The sequence below is a fragment of the Capricornis sumatraensis genome, chromosome 17 (genome assembly GCF_032405125.1).
Source record: "Capricornis sumatraensis isolate serow.1 chromosome 17, serow.2, whole genome shotgun sequence".
In the NCBI taxonomy this organism is placed as follows: domain Eukaryota; kingdom Metazoa; phylum Chordata; class Mammalia; order Artiodactyla; family Bovidae; genus Capricornis; species Capricornis sumatraensis.
Window position 1 is genome coordinate 70469505 of NC_091085.1, and position 18487 is coordinate 70487991.

At 49.4% G+C, this 18487-nt stretch overlaps 1 protein-coding gene across 1 annotated transcript in view; it reads right to left on the reverse strand.

Moving 5' to 3' along the window:
- UBE3B (ubiquitin protein ligase E3B) overlaps positions 1-18487 on the reverse strand; it is a 47471-nt gene that overhangs the window by 16414 nt on the left and 12570 nt on the right. Inside the window, exons 10-20 of the mRNA XM_068989477.1 lie at positions 17957-18039; positions 16683-16788; positions 16288-16408; positions 15121-15298; positions 14494-14657; positions 13191-13358; positions 8120-8291; positions 6391-6509; positions 5463-5577; positions 4583-4682; positions 2329-2448 (exon numbers count right to left, since the gene is read on the reverse strand). Coding sequence (XP_068845578.1) covers positions 2329-2448; positions 4583-4682; positions 5463-5577; positions 6391-6509; positions 8120-8291; positions 13191-13358; positions 14494-14657; positions 15121-15298; positions 16288-16408; positions 16683-16788; positions 17957-18039 — 1446 coding nt within the window. The remainder of the gene's footprint in view (positions 1-2328; positions 2449-4582; positions 4683-5462; positions 5578-6390; positions 6510-8119; positions 8292-13190; positions 13359-14493; positions 14658-15120; positions 15299-16287; positions 16409-16682; positions 16789-17956; positions 18040-18487) is intronic.

The window sequence follows — 18487 nt, forward strand, 5'->3', positions numbered from 1 at the left end:
TCCTACACAAGCCTCACCTTCAGTACAAACCATAAAAAAGGGGACAGAATAAACGCCCAGGAGATCAGTGGGTGAGTATCAGCTTGCTGATGCCCTCTTGTGTCCAAGCCAAGCAAAGGTCACTGGGCTCCCGAGTTCTAATGACCTGAACCACCGAGTCTTGAGAACTGAGGTAACTGAGTCAATGATCCTTTCCCCTTCCCAGTTCAATATGAACACCAGGGTTCAACTTAGTGACATGATCTATCCCAAAGGAGCTTAAGAGAGGAAAATGGACTTTGCCTAAAATCCTGACAGCCCTCCCTTCTTTGATGCCCCTGGGGAATGTGCTGAAAAGAGCAGGCTGGGGTAAGCGGGTGACTCTCCCAGGGACATCTGAGGCGGGCGGTGGGGATTCTGTCACTCTCAGGAGACACCAGCTTCCACCACCCAGACGCCCCGTCGTGCTGGCCACATCAGAGTGGGTATGACGGGCGGTGGGATGGAGGAGTCTGACAGGAGAGGTACATCCAGGCCCAAAGAAGAAAGTGCTGGAGAATCGAGTTCCTACAACACAATCGGGCTTTCTCTCCCTTGAGCTGAAGCAGAGGCTGAACACTCTGGTGGCCCGCAGGTTGAGTTTAGTGGGCAGAAAGGTCCCCGGAAGACTGCCGACCTTCCAGATGGTTTACAAAAACTGACTAGGTCATAGCACAAGGATCTGTGGGCTTCAAAACCCTAAAATTTGAGTCTTCTCTTTAAAAGTCAGAGCATTATGGACCCTGAATCTCCACAAGGCAACATGCAGGCGGCCTCCTTCAGGGGCGCGTGTTCTCCACCTGCCGACCCTTTCCTGTGCCCCAACACTGAGGCTGGTTGTCAGCTGTCACTCATCCAGGCACTCGTGGGGTCGGTCCAAGGGCTGGGCTCCAAGAAAAACAGGAAAGAGCAGGGGAAGGGGATATTTCTATCTGTTCGGCAGGCAAAAAAATGTCCCTGCACTGAGACACTGTCAGCCAGTGTTACTCATCCCCGTGACTGGCCGGGCCCCTGGGGGGACTAATATTTCTTATCTCTACTTCTGCTGCTGCTGCTGCTAAGTTGCTTCAGTCGTGTCCAACTCTGTGCGACCCCATAGATGGCAGCCCACCAGGCTCCCCCGTCCCTGGGATTCTCCAGGCAAGAACACTAGAGTGGGTTGCCATTTCCTTCTCCAATGCATGAAAGTGAAAAGTGAAAGTGAAGTCGCTCAGTCGTGTCCGACTCTTAGCGACCCCATGGACTGCAGCCCACCAGGCTCCTCCGCCCATGACTGTCAAAATCGTCTGTTTACCACACGCTGTCTCTCCCCAGCAGACGTCAGCGTCCATCACCAGTGGCCAGAAAACTCAAACAAGTTCTCTAAGAGGGACAAACGAGGCGCAAACAGCCCAAGGCAGGAATGCAAACAGGTGGGGAGGAAGGGCTGCCGTGGATGCCTGGTGCTGGCGGCTGGCAATGTGGCCCTGTGCTGACCTGGGGTCGCGTGACTGTCCTGCTGTTCTGCAGAACGTGCTGATGAGGAACTGTGGCCGGAGTTCAGTGGGTGGAAGTCCAAAGAGCAAGTGTGGGCAAATCAACAGGCCGAGCCGCTCCTGGGAGCGGGGACATGGGGCTCAGTCACCAAACGCGCAGCAGCACAGATGGGCAGGCTGTGCACTACGCAACCCGGGGGAGCGGCTGGCAGGCGCAACATAGACACTGCAGGTGCCTGCATTCAGGATGATCACGTTCCAGGGTCTTGTTCCAACAAAACATACGAGGACAACTTCCTGACATAGGGAGGCGAGTCTTCCGAGGGCAGGCACCTATTTTTAAGTCACATCAAGTTGCTGTGTGGTGGGAACCCTGGACGCTAGGTCCGGCGAAGGTGGGCCACTTCACGTGCACCTCCTAAGTTTATGTCCACAAAGAACTTGGGGTCCTGTGATGGACGGGTTTCCCAGGACAGTTCAGTAACTTAACGCCCAGCACTCCAGCTTCCACACTCATGGCTGGGTGTTGGGACAGACTGCCTGCTGGGACAATGGAGTCAGCACAGACCTGAGCCTGTCTGTCCTCGCTGTAGAGGAGAGGCTGTTCTCACTTCCTGGGGGAAAGGGAGGGAATCGCTGTGCAGGGGGTCTCCAGCACTGAGGGCATGTCTAATTAAGCAGTCTTCAGGCTATCTGGCAGGACTAATGGGCATCTCCTGCTCCCAGAGCCCCGGCTTCAGGGTCATCAGGTCAAGCAGTGGTCAGAGCCATTCAGGGGTCATCCACTGGAAACAGAAGCCCTGCGGCTGAGCACACTCATCGACAAGCTCCTCACCTCCAGCATCCGGGACCGGCGGATGGTGATGTGGGTGACGTGCGGGGAGGCCGAGCTGGTTTCCACAAGCCCCAGTGTCTCTTTCTCCTTGGTCACCATACTTCGGAAGAGGAGAACTCTCTGAAATGAGCAAAGGTGAGACCGGAAACGGGGTCAACAGTGGAGGATCCCAGAAAACGCACTGTCCAAAATGAACGAAATTTAAGCGTTGAAGAGGCCCCCCGAACGGGACGCTTTGATGTGCACTAAGGGAAGGAAGTGCCTTTTGAGAAGAGTGAACATTCCTCTACTTGCTCCTGGGGATTATAGAGATAGCTGAATCGGTGCCAAGGGAGAAAGGGTCCCGAAGGAGTGGTCTGGCTGCAGCCAGCGCCTGGCTAAGAATAGTCTGAGCGAAAATCATTCTCCATGTTCAGTCAATAATTCACTGTAAAAATCCAACGGCAGCACGAGTTACAGAGGCTGCTTTATATAACCGTGCCTGCTCTAGAGGAAATCAATAGCGTGAATTTAAAAAAACATTTCACAGAATTTTTTTCACTGGCAGAAAAAATTTTCAATGATACTACTGTATAAAAGCCCCTGACCTTTCTATCTGCCTCCTCTGTGTTCTCAAGCACACTGCAGTCCCAGAGTAATATTTCTCAAGCATCATTTATTTATTTAGTTTTAAAAATTAATTTACTTTTATTGAAGGATAATTGCTTTACAGAATTTTGCTGTTTTCTGTCAAACCTCAACATGAGTCAACCATGAAAGTGAAGTCGCTCAGTCGTGTCCAACTTTTTGTGACCCCATGGACTGTAGCCCACCAGGCTCCTCCGTCCATGGGATTCTCCAGGCAAGAGTACTGGAGCGGGGTGCCATTGCCTTCTCCATCAACCATCATTTAAAAAAGACCCTCTCAGGAGAATGTACACGTGGATGGGTATGGCTGAGTCCCTTTGCTGTCCACCTGAAACCCTCACAATGTGGTCAGTCAGCTATATTCCAACAGAAAATAAACAGTTAAAAAAATAAAAAATAAATAAAAAGAAGCCTCTTGCATTCTCAAGATTTTGACAGGCTCCCTTAGGAGTACATTACCTTTGACCCTACCCTATAATAGCACACTCAAATCATGTCAGCAGAATGTATAAATGACTGCTCCAACCACAGCTGTTTTTTTTAAAAATGGAAATCTCCCCAAAGTCAAGAGCATTGTTATATACAAACATTGTAAGAACAACATTAGTGGTAATAATGGATAACTAGGCACGAGGGGAGACTGACACGCTTCACTTGATCACTCTGTGAGCTCTCGGAAGTAAGTATGTACGGCTGTGACAGAAAAAGGAGCGGCCAAAACCACCCCCTGGGAAGGGGGGCTGCTCCCCACCCCCAGGCCTCAGGGCCCTCTGGCTCCCTGACCACCTCGTCCTCGTCCATGAATGCAGTGAGGAGCTGCGCGTCGTCCATGTGCTGAGTCCACCTCCAGCCCACCAATGGAGCTCTTCTAGCCCCAGACCCCCATGTCCGCTGGCACTGAGGAGTCGCAGACCCGTCCCCTGCTCCCCGATCCCCCAGCCCCGCCCTGTCTGTACCCCACCTCTGAGAACAGCTCCCTCTCACCCAAGCCAGAAGCCTGAGCATCCTCTGAATTCCTCCACTCCTTCCCCCCAAATGTCATCATTCTACAGGGCCTCCTTCAAAATCTCTTTTGACATCCTTGTCTTTCTATTCCCAGGGCCCCAGCCTGAGTCCAGGCCAGGTTACCATGACATCTGCCTCTTGCCAGTCCTCCACACTACAGCCAGAAGGAAGCTTTCTAAGCAGACTTTGACCAGGTGCCTCCAGAGCTAAAAACTCTCCAATGGCTGTTGACAAAATCCAAGCTGCTGCTCTTGGTTCCCCAGACTCTTCCTGCTCCAGCTCCTACAGACCTCCTTGGCTCCAGCTCTGGACTCCACCTGGCCCTCCACTGGCACTGAAGTCTCCCTTGCCCTGGGCCTGTAAGCGCTGTCCACTTCTGCCCATGGAGCGCCCTCCTGAGCCCCTGCCCTGGGCTCCTGCCGCGTCCACACCACAAGACCTGAACAGCCAGTTCACACTGCACCCCCCAACACTTGGCATGGTGCCTGGTACAGAGTGAATGCCCAGTGGCACCGGCATTGACTGAACGATTGCTTTTATCCATGTCTGATCACTGCTGGGACGAAAATGGACAATCAGGACCCATGGTGGTGTGAGGAGCCCGGCTTCGAGGGCAACTTACATTTTTGTGAGGAATGACATGTGGGATGTACTGCAGGATCAGCTGGGCCCGCTTTCTGTCCTTGTCAAGTTCCTGGAAGAGCACGCTGGGCTTGAGATCCCTGCAGGGCAAACACACGGGCTTGGGATAAAGAGCATGAGTACCATCCTCCAGATAGGGTTGGCCAGCTACGGCCGATGGGCCAAATCCAGCCTGCTGCCCACTTTTTATAAATCAAGCTTTCACGAAACATGGTCATGCCCAGGCTTCAGGTACTCTCTCCAGCTGCTTCTGCACTACGATGGCGGCGTTGAGTAGGGGCAACAGACACTGGTGTGCAAAGCCTAAATTACCTACTGTGTGGCCCTTTACAGAAAAGTCTACTAGTCCCTACTCTAGTGGCACAACTTGTGGAATTATGTGAGAGCTGATCTGCTTGATTTAAAACAAAAAAAAGGCAGACGTGATCTTACTTTTAGTTGTTGCGAGAGGACTTCCTCTACCCCACTCCCTAACAAACCGGCTGTGGGTATTTTTATTCCACTAATCCTGCCGGGAAAAAACCGCCCTTTAATGATCATAACCTGTTGCTTAGTTTGGCTGAAAAATACCCGTTTCTTTCCAGTTTGCATTTGAAGTACCTGCTAAACGTGATCTGGCTCTGTGGCCGTGAATGAGCTCTCATCACGCTGAGTGTAACTGGGTCCTAACAGAAGCGACTGAGTGGTGGCCTGTCCTGACAGGTGCTTTACAGGGACACATGCAGATGAAAGGACAGGATAAAGATGAAGGACCAAGTTTTCTTGGCCCTAAAACACGATGTGCTGAGCACTCAGGCGACCAGTGTAATGGAAGGACCCCGGCCTCCATAACCTGCCTCCCCCACAAACCCGGCGCTCACTTTCGCAGCCAGTGGTCCTCGGGTGCAAAGCGCCGCCGGCAGTCCCGCTCGTACAGCACCATCAGCCACCCGTGGACGGACTGGAACAACTCCAGGGTCTCGCCCTTGGCATTCTCTGTGGGATGAATAATGGGGAGAGCCACGGTCTGGGAGCTGCTCAGGACTGGAGTGGGTGGGAGGACAGCCGTGTCTCCTTCCGTCATCCTTGAGTCCCAGCAAGGACGTCATTTCCCTCAAGCTGAATGTGACATGGAACCAAGAGGATTAAGAGGCTCCGTGGGTACACTCTAAGGAACTGCGGGACCCGGGAATCGCTCAGACAGTCACGCGTGCTGTTTCCCACTTGGATGCCATCTAAAGGATCTTTAGGAGTTCAGTGCTGAACGACTGAAACTGTCTCAGGAGGTACACTCTAACTTAAGTGTGAGCAGGCGCATGTTTTACCTTCGTGGAGATCAACTCAAAGAATCAAAAGGAGATTCAGGGCAAAATTAATCATGAATAATGGTGGCGCAGTGGTAAAGAATCTGCCTGCAATGCAGCAGACGTGGGTTCAATCCCTCGGTTGGGAAGATCCTCTGGAGAAGAGAATGGCTACCCACTCCAGTATTCTTGTCTGGGACGGAGGAGCCTGGCAGGTTACAGTCTATGGGGGTCACAAAGAGCTGGACACAACGTGGTGACTAAACAACAACAATCCTACATACACACGTAAACCCTGAAGGCTTCCTGGCAGACTGACTTCCACAACCACACTATTATGTTAAGGGATCACAGAGACTGGAGAAATAAAACTTCTAATTACATGAATGGAGGTGCATTTTTCTAATTAACTCTGATGGACAAGGCTAAGAATCAATTGATGTTCTAGACTCTGGACTCCCAGGGTGTAGCGTAGAGTGAAAGAGGGCTGACATCTTTACCTTACCTACGATTCCATCCCAGATCATCTTAAACACAAAGGAGTTCAGAAAAGAGGAGATGGTGACCAGCTCTTCCAGTTTGAATGAAATCTGTTCTTCATAAACTTCAATGTCATCGAGGATCCTACATCAGACAGAAAGTTACTCACAGTTCCCCACTGAGAAAGGAGAGATCTATAGCTTGCATCGGACCAAACAATGCTAAGAAATAAGCTCTAACTCGTCGATAAACTACAGATAAGATGTTCTGTGGGAGAGGGGGTTGGGGGTAGAGACGAAGCAAGAGTGGCCGTGAGTTGATAACTACTGAAGCTGGTGACCGATACGGTACCTGAAGGTTCATACCGTTCTTTGCACTTTCGATTGATTTGAAACTGTCTGTAGTAGAAAGTTGAAAAGATACAACTGAGAAAGGAAAGGTACAACACGCTCTACTCTACACTTTCCGTGTTCCTAAGGACCTGACTGTGACACCTGAGCACGACTCATGTTTGAATCGCCAAGGAATCCTGACGACGAGCCTGTGTCTACAGGCGGAAGTAGCAGACTCTTAGCCTGCGTCTGTGGCAGACACTAGGGGCACTTAGGAGGCACCTGGTAAGCATCCGAAGGTGAATGACTAAGTGTCTGAAAGACCATATGGATGAATGAGCCACGCGACGCAGTTTAGCTAAAAAGCCCCGCGAGCTGCTCTGGTCTCGCTTTGCGGTGTCTGGGAGCTGCTCTGGGAGCTGCTCAGGGCTGGAGTGGGTGGGAGGACAGCCGTCACTCCTGGGTCACCCTTGGCCTGGCAATTAAGGGTGTCTCTCCGGCAGCTGCAAACCCCTGCTCTCGCCTCTAACTACTCTCTGAGCCCTCCCTACATGACTCTTACCCAATCTGCCACCTACGTGTCCCTAATACCCATCTGCCAACGCCTCCTAGATCTGTGTGCAATTGCCTGAGGTCCATTCCATCTTACAATTCTTTACTAATCTTTTGTGGAAAAAGTGAAGTTTTCAAAAAATACGAAATACTCAAGTAGACACATATGCTTAAAGAAAAAGGAAGTGCAAGGGGCTCACATTTGTTAATTTCCTGCCATGCCAGGCACTGTACCAACTCCTTGACATTCCTTGTCTCATTCACTCCTTATCAGCTTGGTAATACTGTTTTCCACTCTACTGTTGAGGAACCTGAGGCTCAGAGAGGTTGAGCAACTTGCCCAGGGTCAGCTTGACAAGAACCGCCAGCACATCCTGACCTCTTCCTGTGCCAGGACTATGCTGAACACTGATCTCCCCTGCCTAGCCACACGGCCAAGAGGTGCTACAAATTCCCAACTAGAGCTCAGGAAACCGAGGCCCAGAGAGGCGGAGGCCCTTCCTCCCTGGCCCAGGGTGTCTCAGCCAGTGGCTGGGCCACCTTCTGCACCCTGGCTCTGGAATTTTTCCGGGTAACTACTTAGCCCAGTGAGTAAATAGCCAAGGTGTGGCCTGAACCCAGCTCCAGGGGACCCCAAAGCCCACATCGAGCGGGAGTGGCCCGGCTCTCCTGTAGAGGATGGGAGCTAACAAATGCTGACTATCTGCTACAAGCCCCCCACTTTGTTAACCGTCTCGTCTGCTCCTTCTAATGACGGGTCCGAGTGGTCGAGGTAATCCCATCAGCAATGGCTTCCTTGCTGACACTATAATTGGGTCTCTCCACTCCACGTTCAGGGAAAGGAACTCAGCCCCACAACGGTCAACCTACGTGATGAGGTGCCGGGAACAGTCACAGAACAGCATCAGCATGGCCAGAAGCTGCTTAGACTCCTCCGTGTCATTGTTGAGGCACTCCAGGAAGAGCTTCAGCCCTCCGTGGGGCCCCAGCTCACAGATAAATGCCCACAGTTTGGGCAGCAGGTCATCGAGGTACGTGAGACCTGAAAAAGGAGACAGAAACCGAAGCTTCAAGTGGGGCTCCACCTGGTCCCTTATTTCTCCTCCCCTCCAGGAAAGCAAAATGCTTGAACTTATCAATGCCTGTGACAGAAAGAAAATGCCATTACAAAGAAAAGCATGTGAGAACAATGTTACCCATGAGAACAATGATAAGAGCAGCTAACAGTCAATGGGTGCTTAGTCACTATGTATCAGATACCATTCTGAGTACTCAGGCACTACTTCCTTTTACCTTGTGAAACCCCATGATATTGCCATTTTATAAGGCAGGAAACTGAAGCCCAGAGAGACTGAGTAATTGGCCCCAAATCACACAGCCAGTAAGTGTCAGACCCAAGAATAGAACCCAGATCTACCTGACTCAAAGTTTATGTTTTTCTTTTTTTTTTTTTTAAGATTTTTTGATGTAGACGATTTGAAAAGTATTCAATTTATTACAACACTGCTTCCATTTCATGTTTTGGGTTTTGGGCCATGAGGCACTTGGGATCTTAGCTGCCCAACCAGGACTGAGCCCACACCCCCTGCATTGGAAGGTGAAGTCTTAACCACTGGAACACCAGGAAAGTCCCCTCAGTGTTAATGTTTTATTTCAGGGATTAGCAATTTTTTTGTGGAAAAGGCCAGAGAGTATTTTTAGATTTTTAGTCTGGACCAGTCTCCGTCAAAACTACTCAATGCTACTATCGCAGCACAGAAGCAGCCACAGACAATAGGTAAATAAACCGATGCAGCTGTGTTCCAACAAAACTTTACTTACAAAAGCCAAGTGGTGAGCTGATTTGGCCCGTGGGCCATAGTTTGCTGATCCCTGTTTTAAAATATCTTGTAGGCTTATCCACATTGAGCAGAGCTTTCTCTCATCCACTTCTATTTTTCTATCTCTTAGAAATGGGAAAGCAGTGCATAACCATTGCAGAGATACTCTGAAGCATTATAAAAAAATTCACTGTAGGAGAAAGAATGAAACTAGACTACTATCTTATACCGTGCACAAAAATAAACTCAAAATGGATTAAAGAATTGAATATAAGATCTGAAACCATGAAACTTCTAGAAGAAATCCTGTAAGTTGCTTGACAAGGATCTCGGAAAAAGCAAAGCCAATGAAAATAAAAATTAGCAGGTGGAACTACAGCAAACTAAAAAGCTTCTGCACAGCAAAAGAATCGTCCACAAAATGAAAAGGCAATCTACGGGATGGAAGAAAATACTTGTAATCATATACCTGATCAGGGGTTAATATACAAATTATATGAAGAACTCATGAAACGCACCAAAAAAACCCCAAGCCATCTGCTTAAAAACTGGTCAGAGGATCTGAGTAGAGTTTTCCAGAAAAGACATACAAATAGGCACATGTAAAGGTGCTCAACATTACTCGTCATCAGGGAAATGCAAATCAAAACCACAGTTAAGGTATCGCCTCACACCCGACAGCATGGCTATCATCAAAAAGACAATAACTAGTGCTGGTGAGGATGTGGAGAAAAGAGAACCCTTGTGCACCATAGGTGGGACCGTAAACTGGTGCAGCCATCATGCAAATCAGTATGGAGATTCCTCAAAAAAAAAAAAAACAGAATTACCATATGATTCCAACAATTCTACTTCTGTATATTCATTCACTGGAAGGAAACAAAAACACTAATTTGGAAAGATACATGCATCCCCTTGTTCACAGGAGCACTGTTTACAACAGCCAAGATAAGGACACAACCTAAGTGTCCATCAGTGTGTACACACACACACACACACACACACACACACACACACACACACACACAGGAATACTATTCAGTCATAAAAAAAGGACGGTTATCTTGCCACCTGTAACAAGGATGGACCCTGAGGACATTATACCATACGATCTCATTTATATGTGAAAACCAAAAAACAAAGGAACAAACTCAAGCTCACAGACAAGGAGAATAGACGAGTGGCTGCTGGGGAAGGGGGCGGGCGGTGGGGGGGAGGTAAGCAAAACGGGTGAAGAGGATCAAAAAAAAACAAACTTCCCTGGGGGTCCAGTGGCTAGGACTCCGTGCTCCCAGAGCAGGGGCCCTGGGTTCGATCCTTCATCGGGGAACTAGATCCCACACGTCACAGCTAAAGATCATGCGTGCCACAACTAAGGCCTGGCATAGCCAAATGAGTAAACAAAACGTATCTTTAAAGAAGGACATACTCCAAGTTACAAAATAAATAAACCATGGGGATGTAAAGTACAGCATGGGGACCACAGTTAACAATATATATACTGCATTTTTGAAAGCTGCCAAGAGGGTGGATCTTAAAAGTCCTTATCACAGAGAAAAAAAAAAAGAAAAAAAACATTTTAACAATGTATGGTGACAAATGTTAACTAGCCTTACTGTGTGGATCATTTCACAATGTGTACAAATACCAAACCATTATGCTGTGCACTTGAAACTAAGATAATGCTACATGTCAACTATTAAAACTCAGTTTAAAAAAAAAAAAAAGAAACGGGATAAGTAGTTAACACTGCAGAGATGACAGGTATACTTCTACAGGGAAAACATACTCATTTACAGTGTGATCTACCAGTTCAGTGGGGCTGCCTCCTGAGCAGCTTGGACAGAAACAGGGACGCCGTGGTCTGGAAGCCGTGTCAGAGGGGCAGCACGTGGCTCCAGGACCAACACACGTACGTGAGGGGCACAAACGGAGACATTCTGTAGACTGTGAGAGGAGGAAAACTGCAGTATTTTTGAAACCACTATGTTATTTTCTATCATTCGTGTACAGTGTTGTGTCCAGCCAAACTGACAGAATGAATACTACACATAGACTTTAGTTTATCTTTTTTTTTTTAATTAGCCACGTGGCACAACCTGTGGGATTCTTAGTTCCTCATCCAGGGACTGGACCTGGTTCCCGGCAATGAAAGCGCTGAGTTCTAACCACTGGACTGCCAGCAAATTCCCTAAAATCATGTATTTTCTGCTTGCCCAGGAAACTTCCTTTTGGATGCTCTCACTGGGACAATGGGGGATGTTTACTCTGGTTATCTTAAAAAATTGGACACAGGCTACCACCTCAAAATCTGATTCAGTCTGCTTCCCAGACCCTCCCACTGGGTGCTGGGATGCCAGTTCATCTGTGCCCCCCTCCTGTGCACTCAGGGAAGCGGCCCTCAGTCCCAGGCCTTTCACCCGCCCCTCTGCTCAACCCCCGAACAGCACATTCGCAGGCTGGCTTGGCATCTCCACTGCGGGTCCAGCAGGCACCCTACACTCATCACAGCCCAACAGAACTCTAGATGCCCCATGATCTCATCTCACTTCCCCAGATCCAATCTACCCGTGAGGCCTGTCGATTCCACCTCTAAAACACATCCTAATCTTCCCACTTTCATCTCCACTGGCCCAGTGATTCTCAACTAGGAATGATTTTGCCCCACAAGGGGCACTGGACAACACTGGGAGACACGTATGGTTGTCATGAGTGTGGGAGAGGGGCTACTGGAACCTGTAGGTAAGGTGTCAGGAACAGCTGGTCCTACCATGGATAGGACCACCTCCATAACACAGAACTGTCTGGCCCCAAATGTCAGCAGTGCTGAGGCTGAAGAACACTGCTCTGGTCCAAGTCAACAATGTCTCTCATCCCTCTGACTGTCACTGTGCCCTTCATTATAGCAAATGTATTCACCCCTTGCTTATTATTGTCTTCACACTACTAGACTGCAACACTCTTGGGACATAAATCTTGGCTGTCTTATTCCCTCTTGTGTCTTCAATGCCCGACACTCGCAGGCTCTATAAATATTTGAAGATGAGTAAGTGATGACAGAAGATGAGATGGCTAGATGGCATCACCGACTCAATGGACATGAGTCTGAGCAAACTCTGGGAAATAGTGAAGGACAGGGAAGCCTGTCCATGAGGTCACAAAGGGTCAGACACGACGGAGCGACTGAACAACAACGCAAGTTAAGAGTGAAAGACAGAAGCAGCAGCAATTTGATTCAAAAAAATGTAAAAAGCAACAGAGAAGCTCTTGACCCTTTATGCAGTCAGCAGCTTCAAGGCTTACATTTTGTCCTCACAATACCAACCATACTAACAATTCTTGCGCTGCAACTTCCAAGCCCTGATGCCCAATTCTCTGCGCACAGTGGGGACTTTCTTCCCTGCTCAGCTAAAAAGGAAAATGTCAGGCATATCCATGAAACGAGGTCTCCTGCAGCCAATAAAAATGAGAGTTTAACAACAAGGACCTACGGTAGAGCACAGGGAACTCTGCTCAATGTTAAGTGGCAGCCTGGACGGGAGGGGAGTCTGGGGAGAATGGATACATGTACATGTACGGCTGAGTCCCTTTTGCTGTCCACCTGAAGCTAACACAACATTGTTAACTGGCTATACCCCAATACAAAATTAAAAGTTAAAAGAAAAAATGAGGTTTTAAAGAATTCTGAGATGACAAAATGCTTATAATGTGATTAACAGAAAGGGGAAAAAACTATACATTTCAATCTAAATACATATATATGTAACACACTCAGGATCAAATGGTTACCTATAGACTGTGGGATTAAGAGTGGTTTAAATTCTCTTTTCTCTGCTTCTTGACTTTTCTAGTTTTCTATTCATAAAAAAAATTTAACTTTTTTAGAAAGCCAGTTGTACTTCATAATGAAAATAAAAGCCAGGTCTCAGGAACAAACTAGGAGTGCTAGGCCTGGGAGGAACTCGAGCTGTAAGTGAGGTGGACCAATCTCTAAGAAGAACAGCAAAGACACCCTTCTTCAACGTGATTTCTGAGTCAAGAAAGCCAGGAGAGAATCAGCATCTCGGAGGACTGGTCTGGCAGATGGGAGCGAGGGCAAAGGCCGCCCTGGGACCCCGGACCTGTGAGGACCTGCAGCCGGATCTGGGTGAGAGTCGCCAGCGAGGTCTGGTAGAGGACGCAGGTCCTGCAGACCTTCTGCGCCTCCGCGGAGTCCACGCGCTTGCCCCCGACGGGCCTCAGGATGTTGCGGACTGACGCTGACTTCTGAAACGCTCGCTTCAGGAGAGCTGCCGGCGAGAGGGGAGGGGACATGTGAGTAGGAGCTCAGCCATCTGCCCAACGCCTCCCCAGAAAAGGGAAGGGCATTTCAGTAGAGCGCCAAACTTCCAGCTGGAGCCAGACAGGGAGGCTCTCCTGTGATTCGAATCCTCTCTTTGGGGTAAATCAGAAAAGCAGTGACAACAGGTTTTCAAGGAGAACGCAGAGACCTCTTCAGAATAGGAGGAGACTCTTCAGAACAAGCAGAACATATCGATTCAGTCTGTGGATTCCTTTACTATAACCACTTAACTTTAGAACCCACAAAGGTAAAACTGAGGACTCTACTGGGGAAGGGGGGAGAAGTGTGGGGCCTGGCTGACTCCCACCGTGCTGTGCTTTCAGAGGCAAGTAGCAGCATCAGCTTCAAGTACGTGTATTCAGTTTGGGGTTGCACTCGTTTACACCTTCCCATTTATATCCTGCTGAAGTTACAAGCCCACGCTCACTGCTGGCTACAACATGGAGCTCTGCAATACACTCGGTGGCAGGAGAAAAGCCCACTGAACCTCACAATCTGCCAGAGGCAGGTAAGTCCTCCAGATTATGCGCCAGAAGCACTGCCTTCGTTTCATCGGCATGTGCTATGAGAAACCTTTCCATGGAACCCGCTTCCATGGACCCTGCAAGGGGGATGCTGAGGTGGCAGCCTGCCCAGTGACCACTGTCCCTATATTAGGAATTCCACAGGGGAGGTTATCTTTTATGACTAGGAACTCAGAAAAGCTCTACCTCCCTTAAGAAATCAGTCCTCCTCCTTCTTTCTACTAATGAGAAGTAAGAAAAGGTCCATAAATTCCTTCTCATTTCTGGCTATTAGAAATTCAAAGCCAAAAAAAGAAACCTCCAGCCAAATGGAAGCTCAGAGACGAGTGCAGCTGCCCTCAGGGACCATCTATGGATGTTCTGGACACTCGACCTTGATTTTGTTCACAGTTATAGTCCCTAGCCCTTGTTTTCTCTCCCTAAGGATTTTCTGTCACTGTTCTGCTAGACTTAAGCCATCTCAAACCTTCAAGAGAGCGGGCAGAGGTCATGTGACAGAGGGGACAGGCACCCAGGGCCATCGAGGAGCTGGACATTGGGGCAGGCGGAGCCACTCACTCTTCACGGGCAGCACGTTCTGCGGTGAGGCTGGCGGCGCGTGGGCTGGCTCCTGGTTCTCCAGCAGCTTCTTGCTCAGGATGTCGCTGAAGAAGACCCGGATGAGAGGCACCCCCCACAGGAACTGCAGCTGCTTGGTGATCAAGGGCATGGACTCGTTGAGGCTGGGTGAGAGCAGGAGCACGGGCGTGTCAGCCCCACCTGATGGAAGGCCACCTGGAGGGGTGGCTGAGCACTGCCCCTTGGCACGGCAGATAGGGCCCTAAGAGAGGTGTGGGGTCCCCAAATGGCTGCCGAGGCCCGGGTGCAGAGGCGCCAAGGCCCGGGTGCAGAGGCGCCGAGCTCCTCCTCGGCTCATGCTCCACCCAGGCTTCCTTTGCTGGGGCAGCCCCGCGGATCTCCCCAGGCCCCATGCGTCCCAGTCGCCTCCCAGCCACCCTCGACCTGTTCGCGCTTCATCCTGATTCCATCCTGTTCACCACCCCGTCGACGAAAGCTGCCTAATGCCTAGTGCGCCGTCGTCTTCATAGCTGGCCCACCGATCTCGACGAGAGGCGGGGCCAGTGGTGGGAGAGAGGCAGGAGGAGGAGGAGGCGAGACAGGCATGGCTCTGCCTCCAGGACTCACCCGTAGTCCACGGACTGGGAGAACCAGCCGAGGACGGGGTGCCAGTGGGTCAGGTTGGACTTCTTCTGGGACACGTACTTCTGACAATAGCAGAGCATCTGGGTGAGCAGACTCACGAAGCCGTCCGTCTCCTCCTCTAACACCCTGGGGCTGAGGGAGCCCAGGTGCAGGAGGTTGCCTGCAGAGAGAGAAGGCGGAGTGCGATGGGCCGGGGCCGACACGCTTCCTCGCCTCCCGGCCCACTCCCTGCCCCGGGCCCAGGCACCCATGTCCAGGGGCAGGAGTAAAGTCCCCGGAGAGGGTCCTGTGGTGCTGGGACTGCAGCACAGGCCGAGGCTCAGAAACAGGCCAATCCGGCCTCCAGTCCAGGCTCTGCTGCAGGCGAGCTGGCCGACCCTCAAACCACCTCTCGAGTCTGCTTCCTCCTCTGCAACATTGCAACAAGGATCCCCTATCTTGATGTGAGGGTTATTTGAATTAACAGGCAAAAGGCCAGATTTTTAAGTGAGTATAACACTTCAGTATACTAGTATTCTAAAATCAAGGGTCAACACAAGGAATGATCTTCTGAAGAAAATCTGAAAGTCCTGGAAAACCACTGTTATTCTGTGTTCACTGAAGTTACTTCATGTCTTACTCATACCATCGACTCCTTTAAAATGTAGCCCCAAGAACCTTTTCATATTTCCTCTAACCTTTCTTCCCCCCTCGAATTTCTAATTCCTCTATTTCCTCTAATTAGGCAAACAGCATTCTGCACCTCTGCTGTTTTAAACCCTCCTGTCCACAAACCCTTTCCTCATCTAAATAAAAATGTCATAAAGTGAATGCTACAGACTCCATTCTGGTCTAAGCCCCACCCGTCTGTGCTCTCTGCTCTCCTGAGCTGAGAATTCTCCAGGAACTCACTCGTTTCCATTTTTCCCTTGGCTGCCAGGAAGCAAAAGGGCTGAAATGTAACATTCACTTACAGTCACTGAGCTAGTCTGCCAGGCTGATATATTCTCCATGTGACTTTCAATTTTGTGTCTACTCTATTTACCTTTTACTGTAGCACTTCCAGCTTGTACTAAAAACAGCTCGTGGCCTCCAGAATGGTGGAAAGCACAACACCTGGGCTTTTCCCGACAGCCAGGACACCATCAAATTTCGATCATGGGTACTCACCCATGAGACAAAGCGTATGGCATCCTTCCAAGCTTTCACACACATCACGGCATCGATCTTCGTCTCTTAAAAATGCGATGAATTTACGGAGCATGTCATGAGATTCTAAAACAGTAAGGCGCTGCGAACAATCACAGACTGTTAAAGCGGAGGCTGACAGGAGGAATTTCCCACCAGAGCATGAACCCCATCACCTGCAGACCACCCCCTGGCTGCCAAACATGTTCTCCATCACCAGGGAGAAAACTAAGATGAGACCCCTTTTCTTTGGGCTTCCAGCATGAGTATGTCTACGGTGGCTACTGATTTTGGAGAAACATCAAGAGAAGAGGCTAAAATTTCTATTCTAAGGACAACGGCAAAAATGGGATTGGGGGAGTGCAGAGCCCACTGACCTCGGGGGTCACGGTGCTGAGATGAGTCACAAGGGCGGGCACGGACACGATGTGGATGAGGAACGGCCGGATCAGATTGTCTGAAAACTGTGCAGCAAGCACGGGGCTAGACACAGACAGATCACCTCACTCAGGAGGACTATACTGTGAACCTGGAACAAAAGAACAATCCCACCAACACCCCCAAATCCCTTGAAGGTATGCTTCACAGGACTTCAAGGAAGACTGGATGCAAAATGGGCCCATCCTCTGGGGGAAGGGTTGAATCAGTGATGGCTTATCATGTAGCTATGAAAAATCAATTCACTGAGGTTTTACTGACAAGAGATAATCCTCAGGCTTTAACTGACTTAAAAAAAGCAGGGTAAGGAACTGTATACATGGGAGAGCAGGGGGGAGTAGTGACAGGAAGGGAAGCAGAGAGGGGCTCCTGGGCTGCCAGCACTGTGACGCTGACACGGGTGTGTTTGCTGCATGCTAAGTCACCAACAGGGCTTCCCAGGTGGCTCAGGGGTAAAGAACTCGTCTGCCATCGCAGGAGAGGTTGGTTCGATCCCTGGGTCAGGAAGATTCCCTGGAGAAGGAAATGGCAACCTACTCCAGTTATTCCTGCCTGGGAAATCCCATGGACAGAGGAGCCTGGCGGGTTACAATCTGTGAGGTCACGAAGAATTGGATACGACTTAGTGACTGAGACTGCACACAATTTTAATGAGAATAAATAAAAGTATTGATTCCATGCAAAGATGGCAATTTTGGATACAGTGGTTTAAATAAACTATGTCACTAATCTCCCCTTTATTTGGATTTTTCACATAGCGTTCTCATCAGATAGAGTAGCCTTGTCCAACCGAACCTCCTCTGATGATGGAAATGTTCCTTAGCTGTGTTGTCAATATGGGTTTCACTAGTCACCTGTGGTCTCTGAGCCACATTTGAAATGTGGCTAATGAAATCAAGGAACTGAATTCTTAATTGCATTTAATAAGTTTCCATTTGAAACAGTCCCATGTGGCTAGTTAAGTGGTAAACACAGCCTAGACCAGGTTGGCAAACTGCTGCCCACAGGTCAAAATCTGCCCACTGCTGATTTTTGTACTAGAGTTTCCTGGGAACACGCAGCCATCCCCGTCTGTGGCTGCCTGGCTACAGTGGCAGAGCAGCTGTGGCAGAAGATCTGGAAACACTCACTAGCTGGCCTTCTTCAGAAAGAGTTTGCAGGAGAAGGGGCCTTCAGAAGCACCCCAGACCCTCAGCTGCAGCCCCCTACTTACCGCATTGCTAGGGAAAAGGCGGCTGTTAAAGTGCCTTTGGACAGACAAGGCCGAGGTCTCGCCAGGCCACGGGTTAGCAGGATCTGAAAAGAACATCGTAACTGGTCAGGGGGTGATGCCAACTTTATATTCACGGGTATGTAGAAAAGGTACAATGAGTGCTTCAGATTAAAAAAAAAAAATTGTATTAGGATGTTTCTAAAAAAATGAAAAAAAGTAATGGGTATGGAGGTCCGATTTGTCCCACTCTACTTTAAGTATTACTCTTAAGTTTTTAAGAATAATAGCTAAAAAAAAAGAAAAATTCACAGCTGAGAAGAAGAATACCAGATTTAAGATCTCAATTATTTTAGAAGCAGTTCGGAGTTAGGGTGTGAAGCAGAAGCTGCCACTGAGAGGAGCTGTGGAGAATCCACCCTGGGCCGCCCTGGCGCTTCGCAGGGCTACCGCGAGGAGAAAAGGAAGCCCAACTAGATGAGAGCCCACCGCAGCCCCAGGTGGAAGGATGGACTCAATCCACGTCACTTCTCA